Source organism: Notechis scutatus, chromosome 2 (genome assembly GCF_049901735.1).
Source record: "Notechis scutatus isolate UNSWTSFEM ecotype Mainland chromosome 2, rNotScu1.2, whole genome shotgun sequence".
Lineage (NCBI taxonomy): Eukaryota > Metazoa > Chordata > Lepidosauria > Squamata > Elapidae > Notechis > Notechis scutatus.
In genome coordinates, this window is record NC_142010.1 from 69,284,032 (window position 1) to 69,301,562 (window position 17,531).

Genomic DNA, 17,531 nt, shown 5'->3' on the forward strand with positions numbered 1-17,531 from the left:
GTCCTTCACTGTTTGTTTAGTTATCAATTCAAAGTTACAATGCGCTGAAAAAAGTGACTTATGATTTTAGCAGCAACCCCGTACTCACATCATCAAAATTTGGATGCTTGGCAACTGGTATGCATTTATGACAGTTGCAATGTCCGGGGGTCATGTGATCACTTTTGCGACCTTCTGACAAGCAAAGTCAATGGGGAAACTAGATTCATTTAACAACTGTATTACTAATGTAACAACTGCGGTGATTTACTTAACTGTTGTAAAGGAAGGTCATAAAACGGGGCAACATTCACTAAACAACTATCTTGTTTAGCAACAGAAATTTTGGACTCAATTATGGTCGTTAAGTCAAGCACTACCTGTATTTTTGGAATTAAAGAATGAGAGTTCATTATTGCTGCCTAAGATATTGTTTTCTAGACTAGACTTGAATTCACATATACTTATAATTGGAATCTCCTTCCAAGTACCCTTCCATCTTCAGAGTTTAACATCAAAATGACAAAAGAAGTCTCTTGTTCCTTCTGCTGCTAAATGGGAGAAACTCTTCATGATCAGTACAAAATACTCAGAGATCCATCTCTCCTCTAATCATGAATTGATCTCTTCAAAAGACAACCTGCTAGGTACAGACTATTTGTTTAGGTTTTACAATATTCTTGGACAGTTCTAAATACTCACCACTACGTGGACGGCTTTTTCTCAGACGGTAACAGTCCAAACAAACCCCAAAGCCACATTTGCGACATACCCAGTGAATATTGAACAAGGTTGTTTCACATACATCACACATCTCTCTCACACCACGTACAGCTCTCTTCCAGGCCACTTTCTCTACAAGGAAAAACAACCCAACAATTAAAGGTTAGCCAGTTATTCATAGCAGCCATTTTAAAAATGTAGAGTACTTTATAAAACACCTCCCAAACAGTTTATTATGATTTAATTCAATTGTGAGGCTGCTCAACTCCTCTGCAAGTTTAGAAATGAAAAACAATCATATATACCGTATTTGCCGGCGTATAAGACGACTTTTTGCCCTGAAAAACATGCCTCCAAGTGGGGGGTCGTCTTATACGCCGGAGGACTCCGACTCCCACTTCGAGCTTGAGTTGCAGCCGGGAGGGAGGCTGGGGGAGCGGTGTGTGTGTGTGTGGGGGGGGGGTGTCACTCGCCACGCGCTGCGCAACCTTTCCCCCTCTTCCTTCCTTAGCGGTGTGGGGAGGAGAGGATTCGAAGATCCTCACGTGCGGCGTACTTTTCTTTTTCTTTTTTTCTTTTTGCACGCAGGTTTTGCATGCAGGCGGCTGTAGGTTAAGGATGGGGAGCCCCGGGTGGGTTATCAGGTTTTACGGTGCTTCCAACATGTGCGAACGGTGGGAGAACGGAGAAGAGAGCGGCGAGCGCCCGCTGTGTGAAATCCTGCCGTCAAAGCAACACTGGGGAGGCAGGGTATAAATTTACCAGGTTAATGTAGCAATGGTGATTAATGCCCAGAACATTGTTTGCGGGTATTGGGGTGTGTGTGTGTGTGTGGTGGTGGTGAGGAGAGGTTGTCCTTTGAATGCGGAAAAGTAGGTGTGACCTTGTGTAGGAAAATAAAGAGATCCTTTTTAGCGTGTTTGGCTTCTTTGCCTCCTCGTTCGTTTTGACGTGGAGATAATGGCCTTCGGGCGGGAGGGGAAGAAAACGGTAGCTGGATCATTTCAAATTTCACTTACTCTCCTGCCTCACTTCAATATGTCTGAGCGACTCCAGATACTGGAAGACTTTTTGAATGAAAGTGTTACCTCCATATTTTTTTTAAAGAGGGCCACTTGGGGAAAAAAAAGATTCTAAGGAATTCCTTGTTTCTTGATTAAAGAGAAGGCATTGAATATACTGTTCCTTGGCAGCCTTTTCAGTGTCCGGGTTTTTGGTGTGTGTGTGTGTGTGTGTGAGAGAGAGAGAGAGAGAGAGAGAGAGAGAGAGAGATCAGCTGTATTGAGAAGAGAATGTTTCCTGTGTTCTCATTTTATTTACAACATATTTTACGCTTAATGGTAAGCAATGAAAAATATTTTTAAAACTCATTTCTAAACTCCATAGCTATTTGCATATTCTTGGTTCAAAATTGGATTAGCTCATTTCAAAATTGTCCAAAGCAGAAAAGTGCGTCAAAAAAAAAAAAAAAGTGCATAAGTGGAAGGTGTGTGGAAGAGGGGGTAGTCTTATACGGCGAGTATATAACAAACTCTATATTTTGAGTGGAAATGTTGGGGGGTCGTCTTATACGCCCAGTCGTCTTATACGCCGGCAAATACGGTAGGAAAAGTAGCAAATGACTAGAAAACCACCAAACCATAGGGATTTAGGGGGCACAAACCTACCCCAAGGCTGCATATCATTAAGGTGAGAACTATATGAATCCTTGGGAAGAATATTATTCAGGAGAGCAGGCCTGGCAACAAAGAAGGCATACTTCCTAAGTTCTGCGAGCTTCTCTAACAGGATTTAGGACACGCCCATTCTTCCCGACTTCATGGAAAGGAAGACATAACTGGAGACAAGCTGTCACTCAACTATCCAGGCTCTATATGATGAAGGGCTTAGCACCTTCAATTACACCTGGAAGCCAACTGGTAACCAGCGCAGTGGGGGATGAGCATAACATGACACATCTGCTTTTGTCACTGCATTCTGGATCAGCTGTAGTTTCCAAATGGTCTTCAAGAACAGCTTCACGTACAGTGTAGCAAATTACAGCAATCCAATTTTGAGGTGACCGAGCCATGAGTGACGGCACCTCCCAATCCAGGAATAGGTGCAACTGATGCACCAGGGGAACCTGTGAAAAAGGCCCTCTTGCCAATGGATTTCTTCTGCTCGCATAAATATCCTATACTGGATTCAGGATAACCTGTTTCATGTTTTGAAGCAGATGTGTCACATTTTTGAAGACTTACATTGGGAACAAACTCTTGAAGTCCAACTCATCTGGAAGGTTCCATGCTGAGAAAAGCTGCATCAGCACAAGGCAAATAAAGGAAATTATGCCTATCTAGTTCCATAGAACCTTATGTTAACCTAGCTTCAATAGAAAGCAAGGGTTTTTTTACATTATTTACTGCAACAAATAAAAATTGGTTTTTAAGAGATTCTCCTGCATAAAATCCTGTTTTCACACCTCAAATAAAAACATTTTGGAAAAAGAGGCAGCTCTTCTTCAAACCCCACGAGGACCAAATTTGCAAAAAAAAAAAAAAAAAAAAGGCAAATCATTAATAACGACTTCATTTTTTCTTTTCTTTTGATTATTCCCATTTCTATACATTTCACAGACAAGATTAAAAAGAAAAAAGGAACTTACGGTGTGGTTCTACCATCATCATTGCTTCTTTCTCAGACATTACTAGCTGACAAAACTGATCACCAACATTGGCCAGGATATATTTAGAGGTCTCCAAATCGATCCCTTCTGCAGGTGAGGCTGATGGGATCCACAAGCTCATAGCATCAGAATCACTTTGTTGGGGATTTAAGAATCCTTCCACTCGCAATATCCCCTTCCTAGTAAATATCAGTCTGAAACAGAATTGCAGGTATCAGTTGCTCTTCAACAGAAAAATGGAATCCAACCTTTCTTTATGGTATCATTCAAAATTAGCAAAATCAATCAATAATTAATGAATTCTTAAAAAAAAAATATCCTAAATTTTCAAAGGAACTTTTGGAAACGATACAGCAGAAGAGAAGTCTAGAATGCTACGGAAGGAAAATAAAGGAGAAATCTAACTGAACATGGATAAGCGCCTAATCCTATAAGCAAAATGGTGATGTTTCCCCACTTTTATTGCATTTTGAAAATTACCATGCCATGGCACTGTTTAAGGTGACCCCTTGGGAGAGTATCAGTAAAGATCATTTGAAGGGCTGCTGTGAGGAATTATTTAGATACCTGTCAACTAAAATTGCTCAGATAAGCTGCACACATGTGCTGCTGAGTTGACTAAGGCAATGAGTTATATTGCTATCTAGGAAGAGTTTGAGTCTGCTGGTCTCCAGGAAGTGGACAGAACCCTCAGAACTAATGCAAAACTGTCTACAAATTACAACCATGACCACCACTGAGACCAGAATTTCAGCTGCTAATGTGAGAAGGAAACCCTTAACTCTCTACCTGTGTCTATGCTTCCTAGCCCTGTACCTGGCTTGTACTGATTCTTATACGACAGTATATTAAAGCGCTAGCTTGATAAAAGACGCAAACTAAGGTGAAATTTGTAATATGTATTGTGTAAAACTTAAATAGTTGCAGTTTAATCAGTTTGGGGGCTATTTTGGACATGACCGTCTGGGACATTATGAGAATAAGGAACCTAAAGTGCAGATAGCAAGAGTTTTTCAGATAAGCACATGGAAGTGCCAAGCAATCGGATGGCACACTGAAACAGGGAAGTTACCCTGGTAATATTCCAGAGGAACGGAAGAGATGAGAGAAAAAGAGTATATAAGAAGGGGTTGGCAGCTAAACAGTGGATTTGTTGGAGTCCTGACAGGAGTTCTATCTCAGGTCATGGCCACTGGTGGTAGCTGCTCTTTGCTGGACCTAGCTACTATCTGGACCTCATTGCAATGAGTTGTTGATGTAAGTACCATCTTCTGAAATATTGTTTGTACTATGATGGCTTTCATGTTCCAAATTGCTCATGAAATAAACTTTTGATTCAAAGCAGAAATGAGGTTGCATGCTTGTATTTCCTCTTTTACTTGTCTCGTCTTATGACACTAAGCAAGGTAAGTTATTGAGTAAATCATAACAAATGCCCCCCCCCTTTTTGCCACGGTTGTTAAGTGTATCACTTCAATTCAGTGAATCATGTGGTTTTTAAGCTAATTCTGCCTTCCCACATTGACTTTGCTTGTCAGAAGCCAGCTGGGAAGGTAGCAAATGACCATCACATGACTCCCTGGATGCTGCAACTGTTGCAAATACCTACTGGTGGCCAAGTGCCCAAATTTTGCTCTCTTAATTGTGGGGATGCTGTGATGGTCATAAGCGCGTGGAAATTTGAGTAGCCTTGTAACTTCAAACGGTCACTTAATAAATGATTGTAAATCGAGGACTACCTATATTAGATGTATGTTCCTCCTGGGTGGTGAAACGTACTGTAAATTCATCCTTGAGTGGTTCTCAATGTGGTTGTGCTTACATTTAAGGATCCATCCCCTCCCTCTAGAAGCCATCCCCAGGAATTTTTGAAAATCATCTTCCCAATGATATTTTTTTAAAATGATAGCATGCTTTGATATACAGATCTGCAGTTTAAAGTACCAGCATACAGAATATATTCCAGGCTTATTACAGAATGGCCCATATAAGCTTTTGAACCACAGAACTGTATTATTTAAACAACTGAAATATGGAAAATATTAATGCTCAACTCTATCCCAAAGGGTCCCTGGAAATTTTGGAAATGCATTGGAAAATTGTTACACGAGTAGAACTCTGCACATGTGATGCTGCACGTGATCTTAAGAAATTTCCCCCCCCCCCTAGTTTGACTGCTTACATCCAAGAGAGTTAAGTAAGGTTTCTCATGGAAGCAACAGTGGTAAGAAACTCCAGTCAGATGTTTCCATGCCAGTCAAGATATTTCCAGTTTTAATATTCGTTATTATTCTATTGCACTGATCTGAGCCATGCATGTAGCATTTCTCTGGAACTATAGAGGACTGTGGAAACTAAGTAAGATCAGAAGAGATCTTACTTACTGTAATGACTTACAGAATAACGCTAACAAAGGAGAGAGTACAAATAACTCAAGAGAGCCTTATCACCTGCGGAAGTGAAAGAACCGACAGGCTACAGTAGAGTCATCCTGTTCCTGTTCCTTGAACTTTCGGTAGCGTTCCAACCGGCATTCTCGGCACTTGTGCAGATGTGGAGCCACATTGATGCAGGAGCCATCCTGGAGGAAGGGCTCCCCTGATTGCTTCAGCTTCCTCACCTTACTCATGTCTTTCAGTACAGACTGACCAACTACAAAGCAAAGCATCTATTAGAGTATTACAAGCAGGTTACAAGACAGCATTTTTGCTAGTATCAGAAAGTATTTACTTAATCTGTGAAATGTATGTTTACTTACACAGAACTGTTATTAGATAGGAGGAGAAGGATTCTACTTGCTGCGAGCTGGTAAGGCAATAGGCCTTATCCAATTTTTGTACAATACAATCAGCACACAGGTTTAATATTTAAGCAGGAACAGTAGTATAGCCCTACTCTCCCCACTATACTTATCCTTTGTTCAAATTAAATATTTAAATGACAATCAATATATTTCACACTACAGCTATCACAGAGATTATAAGTATTTAGGTCTATCGGATATGAGCCACTGTATACTTAGATTCATTTTTCTTAGCAGTCACTTCTAACTTCCTATTCAGCTTGTACCTATATTTCCCCCAGTAATTAGATTTCTTCCATTTTTAGAGGTTGGAAATGTGAATAATTTAAATGAATGCTTTCAACACCCAAATCTGATGCAACGATCTCAGGGACATGGTATATCCCAAAGGTGCTTTGTTAAGAAGCAACTGGACTTTCTGGTTTTTCTTTGAAGATGTTTCGCTTGTCATCCAAGAAGCTTCTTCAGCTCTGAGAATGTCTTCAAAGAAAAACCACAAAGTCTAGCTGCCTCTTGAAAAAGCATCTTTGGGACAACCACGGCCTGGATGAGAATCTCAATGGACATGGTATATGTTTGCTTGTTAAATAAGCATGTTCAGTAAGGATAAATGCTATTAGATATATTGCCTTACTTGGAGAAATGCTGGTGTCAGCCATTTCCTAGTATAACTTCTAGACTGCTACAAAGAGCTGCAGAGATTTTTGTGATTATACAAAATGCCTCTCTGGTTTATTAATTTCTTTCTTTTTATGTTAATTCTCCAACCATTCTTTCTAGTACCTACGTAATGCTGCCTTCCAATTCCCCAGTATTTTGTCTTGCTATTCAAATTCCTTTTAAATCAATCCCATATATAAAATCTGTAATAACACAAAGCATTATTGTTTTATTCCTAATTTCTAAATAACATTTACTATGGTAGAAGTATCATGAACCTGAATTGAAGGGCAAGCCACATTTCTTCTCTAAAATACCATCTATTTTAAGTAGCCTTGTATACAGGGCTGAGTTTTACCACTACACAACATATTTTTCCTGACATTTAACATCTTAAGAAAACAACACTTTTAGGATTCTCAATTTTACTATCTTCCGAGTTTACACACACGGAGACAGAGACAGAGAGAGAGAGAGGGAGAGGGAGAGAGAACCACAAACACAAGCACTTCACCGAAAAAGCTTGCAAAATGACCTAAAATAATTACGATTCACTTAAACCCTGTTATGTATCATGTGATTGACAGTATAGCAGGTATATAAATACTGAACTAAGTAGCCCATCATCTGTCGTCCCCAAATTACCAGACTCTGCCTTTTTAAAAAAAACACATCACCTTTCAGGGGGGCTGTGCGAGGCCTGCCCTTAGGGGTTTGTTTCCCCTTTCCCTTGCCCATGAGTAGTTCAGCATTCCGCTCGTCATTGGGACCCAGTTTGCCAATCAAATGCTCTGGGATTCCCTTCAGACAAGCTTTGGTATGCAGTTGCTCCTCAGAATCGCTCATATCCGAGAGGTCACTATTGGTGCTAGAATCAGAATCCTGTTTAGATGGCAGGCTCCGCTCATCTAGAGAAAACCTTTTTACAGATTCAAAGGGGGGTTTGTTCTCCAGTCCTAGCTCTGCCTGTGGAGAGAAAAAGCCACATGGATGTCTGCCAAACACATTAGAAAAAGTTTTCATTAAAGGATTGTCCTGTTGCCCAGGACCAACAGATGGCTTTTCTTCTGTTGGACTAGAGGAGAGTGTGGGCATTTCAATAGGTTGTGCCAGACTGCCAACTGGCGAACTAGAACGGCCATTCCCCAGAGTAGATGAACTCTGAACACCAGCAAAGAGAGTTGCACTAGGCACATTGGGCAGTGTCTTGGAGGAATCTGTCATTATAAACAAGTTTTTCTTTTTAGCTGAAGAGTCAGTTGAGGTGTGCAAATCTGGCCAGCCAGAAGCTATCTTGGGACCAAGGCCTGAAGAGGGAGAAGTAGAAGCTCCTGACTGCTGAGCTGAAGATGAAAAGCTACTGAAAGGGCTAAGTTCTGATTTTTCTGCAAATGCCAGAAAGGGGTTGGAGGGCTCTTCTCGTGACAATTTGGGAGGTTGTAAAAAGAGATTTTCATGATTATCAGGAGTTCGTGTGCTCATGAGGCTTCGTGGAAAAGCCGGAGTAAGAGTAGGCATGGATTCCAGTGGTAGCTTCCGTTCTGGAGGGGTGCCCGACTGAGTTCCAGGATTAATTTCTCCAGTGAGGCCTTTACTTTTGCAGATCCCCAAACTCGAGTTCTCTGAACTTTTTTTTAACGAGTCCTGATCTGGGGATTCTTCGGTCAGATTTTCTGACAAAGTTGTGAAGTAGTTACTGGAGGGAAGATTCTGGGACATGCACTGAAAAAATAAGTTCTTTGATGGATCCGAGTCTTGCTGGACTTCATGACCAGTGTTATTACCAAAGGAAAATCCAACAGGTGCCTTCTCTGAAGCTAATACGCCATTGGATTGGCTTTGCCCATCATCAAACACTAAAGGCTGAGATGCAGATGACTGCGTCATTCCAAATCCTGCAGAAGCCGATGCTGAATTTTGGGTATTCTGAAATGAAAGAGTTAGGCAGCTAATTATGTTCACCCCACAAAATTCAAATTTCACCATACCCAAGGCAATTTCCCCAATAAACTGGCCGAGCGGATCTTAGCAATATATTCCGTATCAAAATGTATATATTGTGCAAAAAAAAAAAAAAAAGATATGGCAGGCTGCCAAAATTAATTCAGACTGATTGCTACATCTATGTACACAGGTGAGTTGTTTTCACAAAGCTGATTTTGTAATTCTTTTCTAAAAAAGAGCGTATGATTCCGGATTTTTATTCCCATTTCTGAAACCCCTAAATTGTCAATTTGTGTATTATAGAAATAGTAACGTGTTTCCTTAAACAGAAATAGTAAACATCTGGTCTACCAGTTCTGTCCACCTGGTCTCTTTTCTCCTTCCCCCGCAAAGTCCCTCCCTCTTTTGCAACTCTGTTATATTTTTTTTCTCTTCCAAAGGGAGGGTGGGGGAGGTCCAGATGGAACTGGCAGAAATGGCTCTTGCTGGCATTCTTTCAGAAATACCATCAAGATTTGTTCTGCTTTGCCTGAACTTCGTATTTCCTCCATGAAGTGAATAGAAGATGTGAGTGAGTGAAATCAGTAAGTTTATTGAAAGTTGCCTCTGCCTTCTTCAAAACTTCTCTGATGGAGGAAGACAAGTACTGGATAAATTACTTCTGCCATATGTTCTTTGATCAGGGAAAGAATAAAGGACATTCCATGCTGGACTGCCTTTATATAAGGCAGGGAAGGGAAAGACTGGGAGCAATAACTCAGTATGTTCTGCACATAGAATTTTTCTCTGTGCAAAAGGAAAATAGAACATCATGATTTTGAATCTCATTTCTAGACCAGATCCAGTTCCCCACTTGTTCCAATTATTAAAAAAAAACCTCGATAAATAACCCATCTTCTCCAAATAATTATATAACTTGCCTTTTTAAAAAACACCTTTTACTAAGATAATCAACATACACTAAACTGGAGACTTTTGAATTCCAGTTTCATTTATTGTGCAAATTAGTATCATTTTTCTAACGAGGCAAGAGAAGGATTCACTTGTATAGTTGCTCTTACTTTCTATTCACATACTGTATTTAGCCTTCTTTACGGAATACTTACTGTTGCAATTCCACGAAAAAACTGTTCCAAAATCCTATTATACATCTCCTTCATTACTGTGACCCCATCAAAACTGAACAAATTTATATAAAACTATTGTGTGTGTGTGTGTGTGTGTGTGTGTGTGTGTGTGTAAAAACAAATCCAAAGTTGTAATGTTTATAACCAGAGATGGTATTCAGCAGGTTCTGACCAGTTCTGCAGAACCAGAAGCGGAAATTTTGAGTAGTTCGGACAACCTGCAAATACCACCTCTGACTGGCCCCGCCCCGTCTATTCTCTGAATCCGAAGTCCCAGCTGATCGGCTGGATCTTCTTTTGTTGCCCTGCACAGGAGAACGGAGCTGGAAAGCAGGTTATTGGGGTAGGGAGGGAATGGGAATTTGCAGTAACCTTCCCCTGGAGTAGGGTGGGAATGGTGATTTTGTAGTATCCTTCCCCTGTCACGCTCACCAAGGCACAACACGCCCACAGAACTGGTAGTAAAAAAAATCGAATCCCACCACTGTTTATAACGTATCTTTTGATGCTATCTGATATAAAATCCTAGCAATTCCCAAAATGTCTGAGCATTCTATATACTGGCATCAGCTTTGCAATGCTAGATATTCATCAAACTGGCAATAAACAACTTACCTCTCCCTGGATCTGTGAATGGCCCGTTTTCTGCTTTTCTTGATCAGAAGTTGCCGACAGGCTAGTATCCGAGACCTGTACAGTAGCTGGCATTGTCCCAGTTGTAGCGATTACTGTGGGAGGTGCCACTAGACCTTGACTGCTCTGTTCTAAGGATTTTGTCATCTCTTCACTTCCAGCTCCACTCAACAGGGCTTGCGCAGAAGCTGAAGGAAAGGAAGTGAAGGTTGCGTGAGTGTCACCACCTACTGGTTCATCTTGGACCACAAGAGTTCGTCCATTCTCCTTCGTGTATGTGGCAAAGCGAATACTTCGATTAGCTGGAGAAACAAATGGGGGAAGTTGCTTGGTCTTTGGATCCAGAGTCATGTCACCGCTTCCCTTCCATGCACCTTTATTTGCCTCGCCACCATCATTTCCATTAGTATCTACTTCGCCCCTCTCCTTTAGCTTCTTTGAAGCATGGTCACAACCAGTGTCAGAAGCATTTTTTCTTCTTCGTCCATCTTTCCCATCCACACACTCTCTCTTTTTTTTCCCTTTGGAGGATTTACCTGCCTTTAGGGGTCCCCCCTGTAATAGAGAAAAACATTAGGAGTCCCCCTGTAATAGAGAAAAACATTACACACCTCTGAACAAAGTCAATAGAAATCATTATTGCTATCTACCCAAAGATTTTAAGAAATATTGCTTAATGTTAAGGAACTTTAAACAAGATGCTTTAAATAATATTTAAAAGGTATGTTAAATAATAGATCAATATGTAACCTGACATTCATTAATTTGTACATAATTCCATGCCTGCCAATTTAGGCTATGTTTGACTGAATTCCATACAGCTTATCCTTAAGCGTGAATAGGATCTGGTTATAATTAGCAAGTCATACTTAAACAAATCAAACAATTATGAAGGCTCTATTAAACTATTGCAATAACTACTTTGATTAATTCATCTATCAGACCAAGTCAAGCTTTATTTAAAATAGTTTATTAAATGAACCGGAACTGTTTGGAATCATGCACTGCCCTTCTGAATAAACCCTGGCTTACATATCACCATGATTGGGTTCATATAACATGCAAAACCAAGTTCAAATAAATTATATGAGCCAGATCTTCTGACAGTTAGCTATATGTAGCTCACATCTCAAATGCAGTCCTTAAAAGTTTCAAGTGGTCAATTGTAGATGCTTATCATTTCCCTTCAACATAGTCTTTGTTTCATCATCTTCACTAGAATTGATAGCAATCTTAATATAATCACTGAATAACAGAGACTCACTACTCTCATCTTTCTACAGTAATCTTCCCTGAATTAGGGAGAGGTGGAAGATTAGAATCTCCTGGTGGGTGCAGAACAGAATGCACACCTGCATGTAGCACAGCTAGATCCACCTAGAGATATTGGATAGACAATGAAGCTCTAGCTACACACCTTTATTTAGCCCACAACTGTTTATATCACGATCTACTAAAACATGGTACCTCATTCTGAATAGATGCATCCATCACAACATGAATCAGTCGAGGATCTACTGACTTGATTTCACCAGTCTGTTTTTTATGCAATGAATCCAGAAACAAAAAAGGAAAAGAAAATCCAGTATTAGAGAAAAAAAATACACTGTCCACAAAGCAGCAATTAGCATCTGCAAACTATGTCCCCAAGCTATGTAAACTTCTTTTTTGACATCTCACTTCTTTATCATACTCATTGTTTTAAATGTGGCCTATTATATGACGCGCTATCACTGGTTTCTCTTATTTGAAAATTGTTCTAATTATGTATTAATTATATAAATCTAATATTAGGTATTATAACTTGTATTAATGCTTTCTGTTTATATAAACATTCAAGGTGGCTGTAATTTTCAATTATACCAGATAATACAAAGATAAGACCGAAGATATCACTTTTCCTAAATAAAAGAACGAGATATTCCTTATATTCCCTCCAGTACTATCTGAAGTTCTACAGAGAGTGACATCTAAATTCAATTTGGACACAGTACTAAATCACTTATTAGTATTAGATGTATGAGTTTCATCAAACTCTGGGTTCACTGAAAAAGGAAACCAGAAATATTTATTCCTTTTTTAAAAATAAACCACAATTTCTTTAAAGTACAGAGCGCTCTGTACTTCTGGTTAGAAAATAAATAAACTTCTGGTTAGAAAATAAATCAGGACCATAACCTAAAATTTAACTGGTCTTATTACTTCAAGTTAAAATGAAACAAAAATTTATGCTCACATCACATTTAAAGTCATCATGGTTTAAAACTAGAAGCAGATACATTCTATCTCCCTCTTTTATACACAAAAGGCAAGGAAGACAAACTATACACAAGCCTCAACTAAAGAATTTCCATTATCTCAAAATTATAACTTGTTATTATTTCTGAACAATCTGCTGTTATTCCAATTGCATGAATCCAACAATCTGAACAAAAACATCTCAGCAAATAAACCAAATATTTGACAGAATAAGGATATTAATGTTGTGAGGTGAGACTTTGAGTAGGCACATTCTACTTCCATAGCCACTTTTTATTACACATTCTTGGCAGCAGAGAAAGCTGCTAAAGATTTTTAAAAGAGTTGATATAAAAATCCACGGACAGAAGAGAATACATTTTAATAATCTTCTGAATTTTTACACAAGCATTGAAAGAGTTGGTAACATGTGGAGTACAATGTTCCAAGACACTACCTATGAAATCCCAAAATAATATCTGTGATATGTTCTTGCATAAAATGACATCTCATGGATGAAATAACTGTAATCTTGTGACATTTAACAATTTCACAATATTGTGGCTTTTTTTTGTACCTTCAAAAGACACCAATATTTATTTACTGTGTGGTAACACATGCTAAAAAGTTTTTTTGCCTGCATAAATGGACCTGACTTCTCAAAAAAATTTCCTTGGACCACAAGATGGGCAGCATATAAATTTAATAAAGAAATCTAATAAATAAAAAATGTAAGATGTTTAGCAGCATGTCAAAAAAACCAAATGCATGTTTTTAAATATATAATAATAGGTGGATTTTAGAAAATTAAGAATCTAGAAGCTCTCTAAAAGTTATAAATTCAAATAAATTTCCATTAATCTCATTTTTTGTAATGAGCATTACAAACCTTGAAACAGATGGTTAACTCTGACAGAGCCCTGAACTGTGGAATGAGGATGTACAGAATGAATTCATAATAGACCGCAACCTATATTAGATCATCTGGAAAATTGGACATGACTGATCTCAAGTGTCTATCATATATGTGGAAGTCCACTCGCAGATAAGCTGACCTTCAAATTTTTATAAAAATACCAGAAAAAAATTGTGCCATCCATGGATGATCCATGTTTTGGTTTCAAATCTGAGGGTCACTTATATCCATGAGTATATACGGGAAATATGAATATTTTTTAAATATACAACTATACTTGCAGGTAAGTCAAAGCCAGGTTTTGGAATGCATTTGCCACTTAAAAATTCTTTGCTTATCTGCAAGTACACACCTTAGTTTTCATGTCTGTGGCCTTGTGAGAGCTTGGGCCATCATACAAACACTGAAAAAGCAGAAGCACCAGAGATTGTGGAATGATCTGCTTTCAATATTTTTCCCAGGAAGCCACTTGTACTGTCATGCTGGAATTTCTTAATCCTGGACAACACAAGACTCAAGTGTATGTTCTTTGCCCAGGCATAATAAGGACAATTTATGTATATTCAAGAGGAGGAAGTTTCTCCAGCAACTATGGCACTTACAGAACAGGACCTTCAATGTCATAAACGGAAGAAAGTACCAACTAAATCTTAAACAAAACAATAAATAAATAATTACGATAAAATGAACACCAAAGAAGAATAGAGAGTCTAAGAGGAAGCCATGACTAGGAGCATTTGTTATATGCAAACATGCAGGGCATCCATTAAAAATTTAAGTTTTGTTATGACCCAAATAATTACTCACAACTGCGAAACTTGAAGATTTCAATGCAAAACAGTACAAAATTAAAATCATTTCAAGGAGCAAAAAAAAAACACAAGTTACAGTTACTAGTAAATGTGAATCAAATATATGTATACATAGTAGAATTATAGTAAGCATAATTTACAAATTTATCATGCATTTAGCACAAATGTTTTCTTAAATAAGTAGAACAACTAGTCATCAAAAGATTACTAGAGAAAGTATCAACTTTGCCATACAAAAACAAAGCAGGGAGATAATCTGTAACCTCCTGTTCAGTAAACTGAAATGAAGAAATTGGACCTCAAAACCCCATAAGAAAAGCTTCACACCTCAGTCAAAACCACCTCCATCAGACGTGTAAGAGGATCTTGACAACTCACAACTGCAGAGACCCAGCTGATTTCCTCTTCAGGCTGATACACCTTAACTCTTTGACCCTGTATACTGTAAAGTCCTGGAAAAGAGTTCCATATGATCATATAAGACAGAAATAAATTCTTTTCCAAAGGATTTAACAGAAAAAAAACAAAAGTGCTTATTTCTTAATATACAAAACATATACAAAATTGTAAGTATTTGTAGAATATAAAGTAAAAATGTTTTAAAAGCTATTATTGTGAGAAATAGTTACCACAAATGTATAGGATCATTTCTAAAATGTATTTTAAAATATTTTAACTTGCTGACAGTAACTTCTAAATATTTTTTTACTTTTTTTCAATCACCTTTTATATGATCAAATTAGCAATAGCTAGTGAAAACATGCAATGGAATTGGAGGACACCTTTGGGCAAACTATCTTTATTCAATACAAGGACATGCAGCTTATTGTTCTCCAGAATTTTCAACTACAACCCACATTATTTTTTCACATAATTACCCACTCTTGGCTCAAGTATTTATAGCAATACCAGACTCATCTTTGATTTACTACATATCCCAATTTCCAGCCACAGGGACAGCAACAAAACCAACCATCTACCTCTATTCAAAGCATTAAATACAAACATATCAGTAAAAAACTAAATCTATGTGCTCTGGCATCAAAAAACAATTCAATACAACAGGTCTACCATGCCAAGTCTAGAAAGGAGATCAGACTTTGACGAAGAGAATATGATTGCCTGAGAAAAGGCCTTCTTTGTACATTTTAAATATTCTTTAATATTACCTGGCCAAAAGAAGACTGTGAGTTAAGAACAGATTTATAATGGATATCGTGATTCTTCAGATAACTTAATCTAAGATATTTAGGACTTTTAAAGATCATGACCAGTATTTTGAACTATGCCCTAATCAATTATCTCAAATCTAATATTTTGAACCAGATGAAATTTTCCAACATTTTTCAAAGGAAGCTCAGAATAAAGATGATTATAGTACTCTAAAAAGCACATGTTCCTGAAGCTTGAAAGAATAGATGCAAGTGCTCAATAATATTAGCTTCTGGCCACATTTAATACTTCAACAACAGAGATTTGAAACTAAAATGTAGGAATATACATATGTAACATAAAAGGGATGTAAAGGCCCAAGACCAAAAGAAGCTAAGCCCTATATATTGATATATTGCTTGTAGTGTCCAGGAGCACCATTATCTAATTATCTGCAGATATCAGGCCTTTTCTTCTAAGGCTTGAATACTGAAACCTATTTAGTAAAGAACAGAAAAGTTGCTTCAGGTGATGCAGAACAATACTTGATTAATTTTGGGGTTTGGGCTTGAGAAGCCTAATACAAGAAACATTTCAAACAAAATGAGGCTTTAAGTAGCGCTTATCAGTATAATCTAATTGCCATCAAAATCAAACACATTTTTAAAAAAACTTGTTGATCTTACCTCTGCTAAAGATCTCTTGAAGCTTCTGATCACCAACCAATGCATTGACAGCTTCTCTTAATAAAGGCTGCTGTTGGAGAAGTTGACTCTGACTTTCTGTTGTCATCTGCCAACATGTTTTTAATATGAAAAAATAGACGAGAAATAAGACAAAAGCATGAGTAACACTGCCAAAGTTGTTCACAGATAATGACAGGAGTCCAAGTTTTGGAACTGCTTCTAAAATTTATTTTGGTATTATACAGTTCTGCTACTTCTCTCAAGCACATTGTAAAGTTTGATAGATATTTTTGCCAGACACAACTTAGAGAAACAGAATAGATACTCTGATGAATTTATGCACAACCTTTATACTGCTTTAATTAGGAGTAACAATATGTGTTAAGCCCTTTCCACAGCGCATACCCTAAACTGAAAGTTTTGCATCCACATTTTACAGTAGAACCTCTGGTCAGGAACGCTTCTGACCACAACCAAATTGTGTTCGGAGCAAAAAAATTCACAATTATTTTTTTTTGCAGCCAATTTCTCCTTCCACGCCATATTTTTTGTAAGCGCCAAATTTCCAAAATTAGGTCCAGGTCACAACCAAATCAGATTGCGACCAAAGTTATGGAACAAATTATGGTTGTTACCAGAGGTTCTACTATACTTGCTTGTATGCAACCCATTCCCCAAAAAAGTTCATGGTTGGTAATAGTAGCAACAAAAAACAATAATTCAAAATCTCAAGTACCCCACATAAAAAAGTAACAAATGGAAACATAAAATTTAAATATTAAAAACGGACAAATACAAATGCCACACACTTGCAAGCCTGATTATAGCATACCATCTTCCTGCATCACAGGAATCTTCTCCTGAAGCTCAAGGGGGATGAAGCTTATCAGATATCTACTGGGGTGGGTGGGTGGGGACTACTAAAATGCCTGTTTATGAAGATTTTATCATGATGGTCTGATAGGAATGGGATTTAGAGTGACTTTATTTGATCTTGCTGAATGGGCAAATGAACATAGGAGAAAGTGCTTCCACAGCTAGTCAAGTCCAGAGCCATGTATAGTTTTAAAGGTGACCATCAGCACCCTGAACTACATCTAGAAGCCAAATGGCAACCAGTGCAACTCTCAAAGCAGTGGAGACAACAAGAAAACCGGACCATACCCATTACTACCATGCCACCAAATTCT

General features: G+C 38.1%; 1 protein-coding gene across 2 annotated transcripts in view; it reads right to left on the reverse strand.

The window, feature by feature from the left end:
- Window positions 1-17,531, reverse strand: part of KDM3B (lysine demethylase 3B) — a 49,179-nt gene that overhangs the window by 17,272 nt on the left and 14,376 nt on the right. For both annotated transcript variants that reach the window (XM_026673341.2, XM_026673342.2), the window contains exons 4-11: window positions 16,342-16,447; window positions 14,831-14,955; window positions 12,005-12,073; window positions 10,520-11,092; window positions 7,511-8,759; window positions 5,821-6,022; window positions 3,350-3,564; window positions 682-834 (exon numbers count right to left, since the gene is read on the reverse strand). In XM_026673341.2, the coding sequence (XP_026529126.1) occupies window positions 682-834; window positions 3,350-3,564; window positions 5,821-6,022; window positions 7,511-8,759; window positions 10,520-11,092; window positions 12,005-12,073; window positions 14,831-14,955; window positions 16,342-16,447 (2,692 nt within the window). The remainder of the gene's footprint in view (window positions 1-681; window positions 835-3,349; window positions 3,565-5,820; window positions 6,023-7,510; window positions 8,760-10,519; window positions 11,093-12,004; window positions 12,074-14,830; window positions 14,956-16,341; window positions 16,448-17,531) is intronic.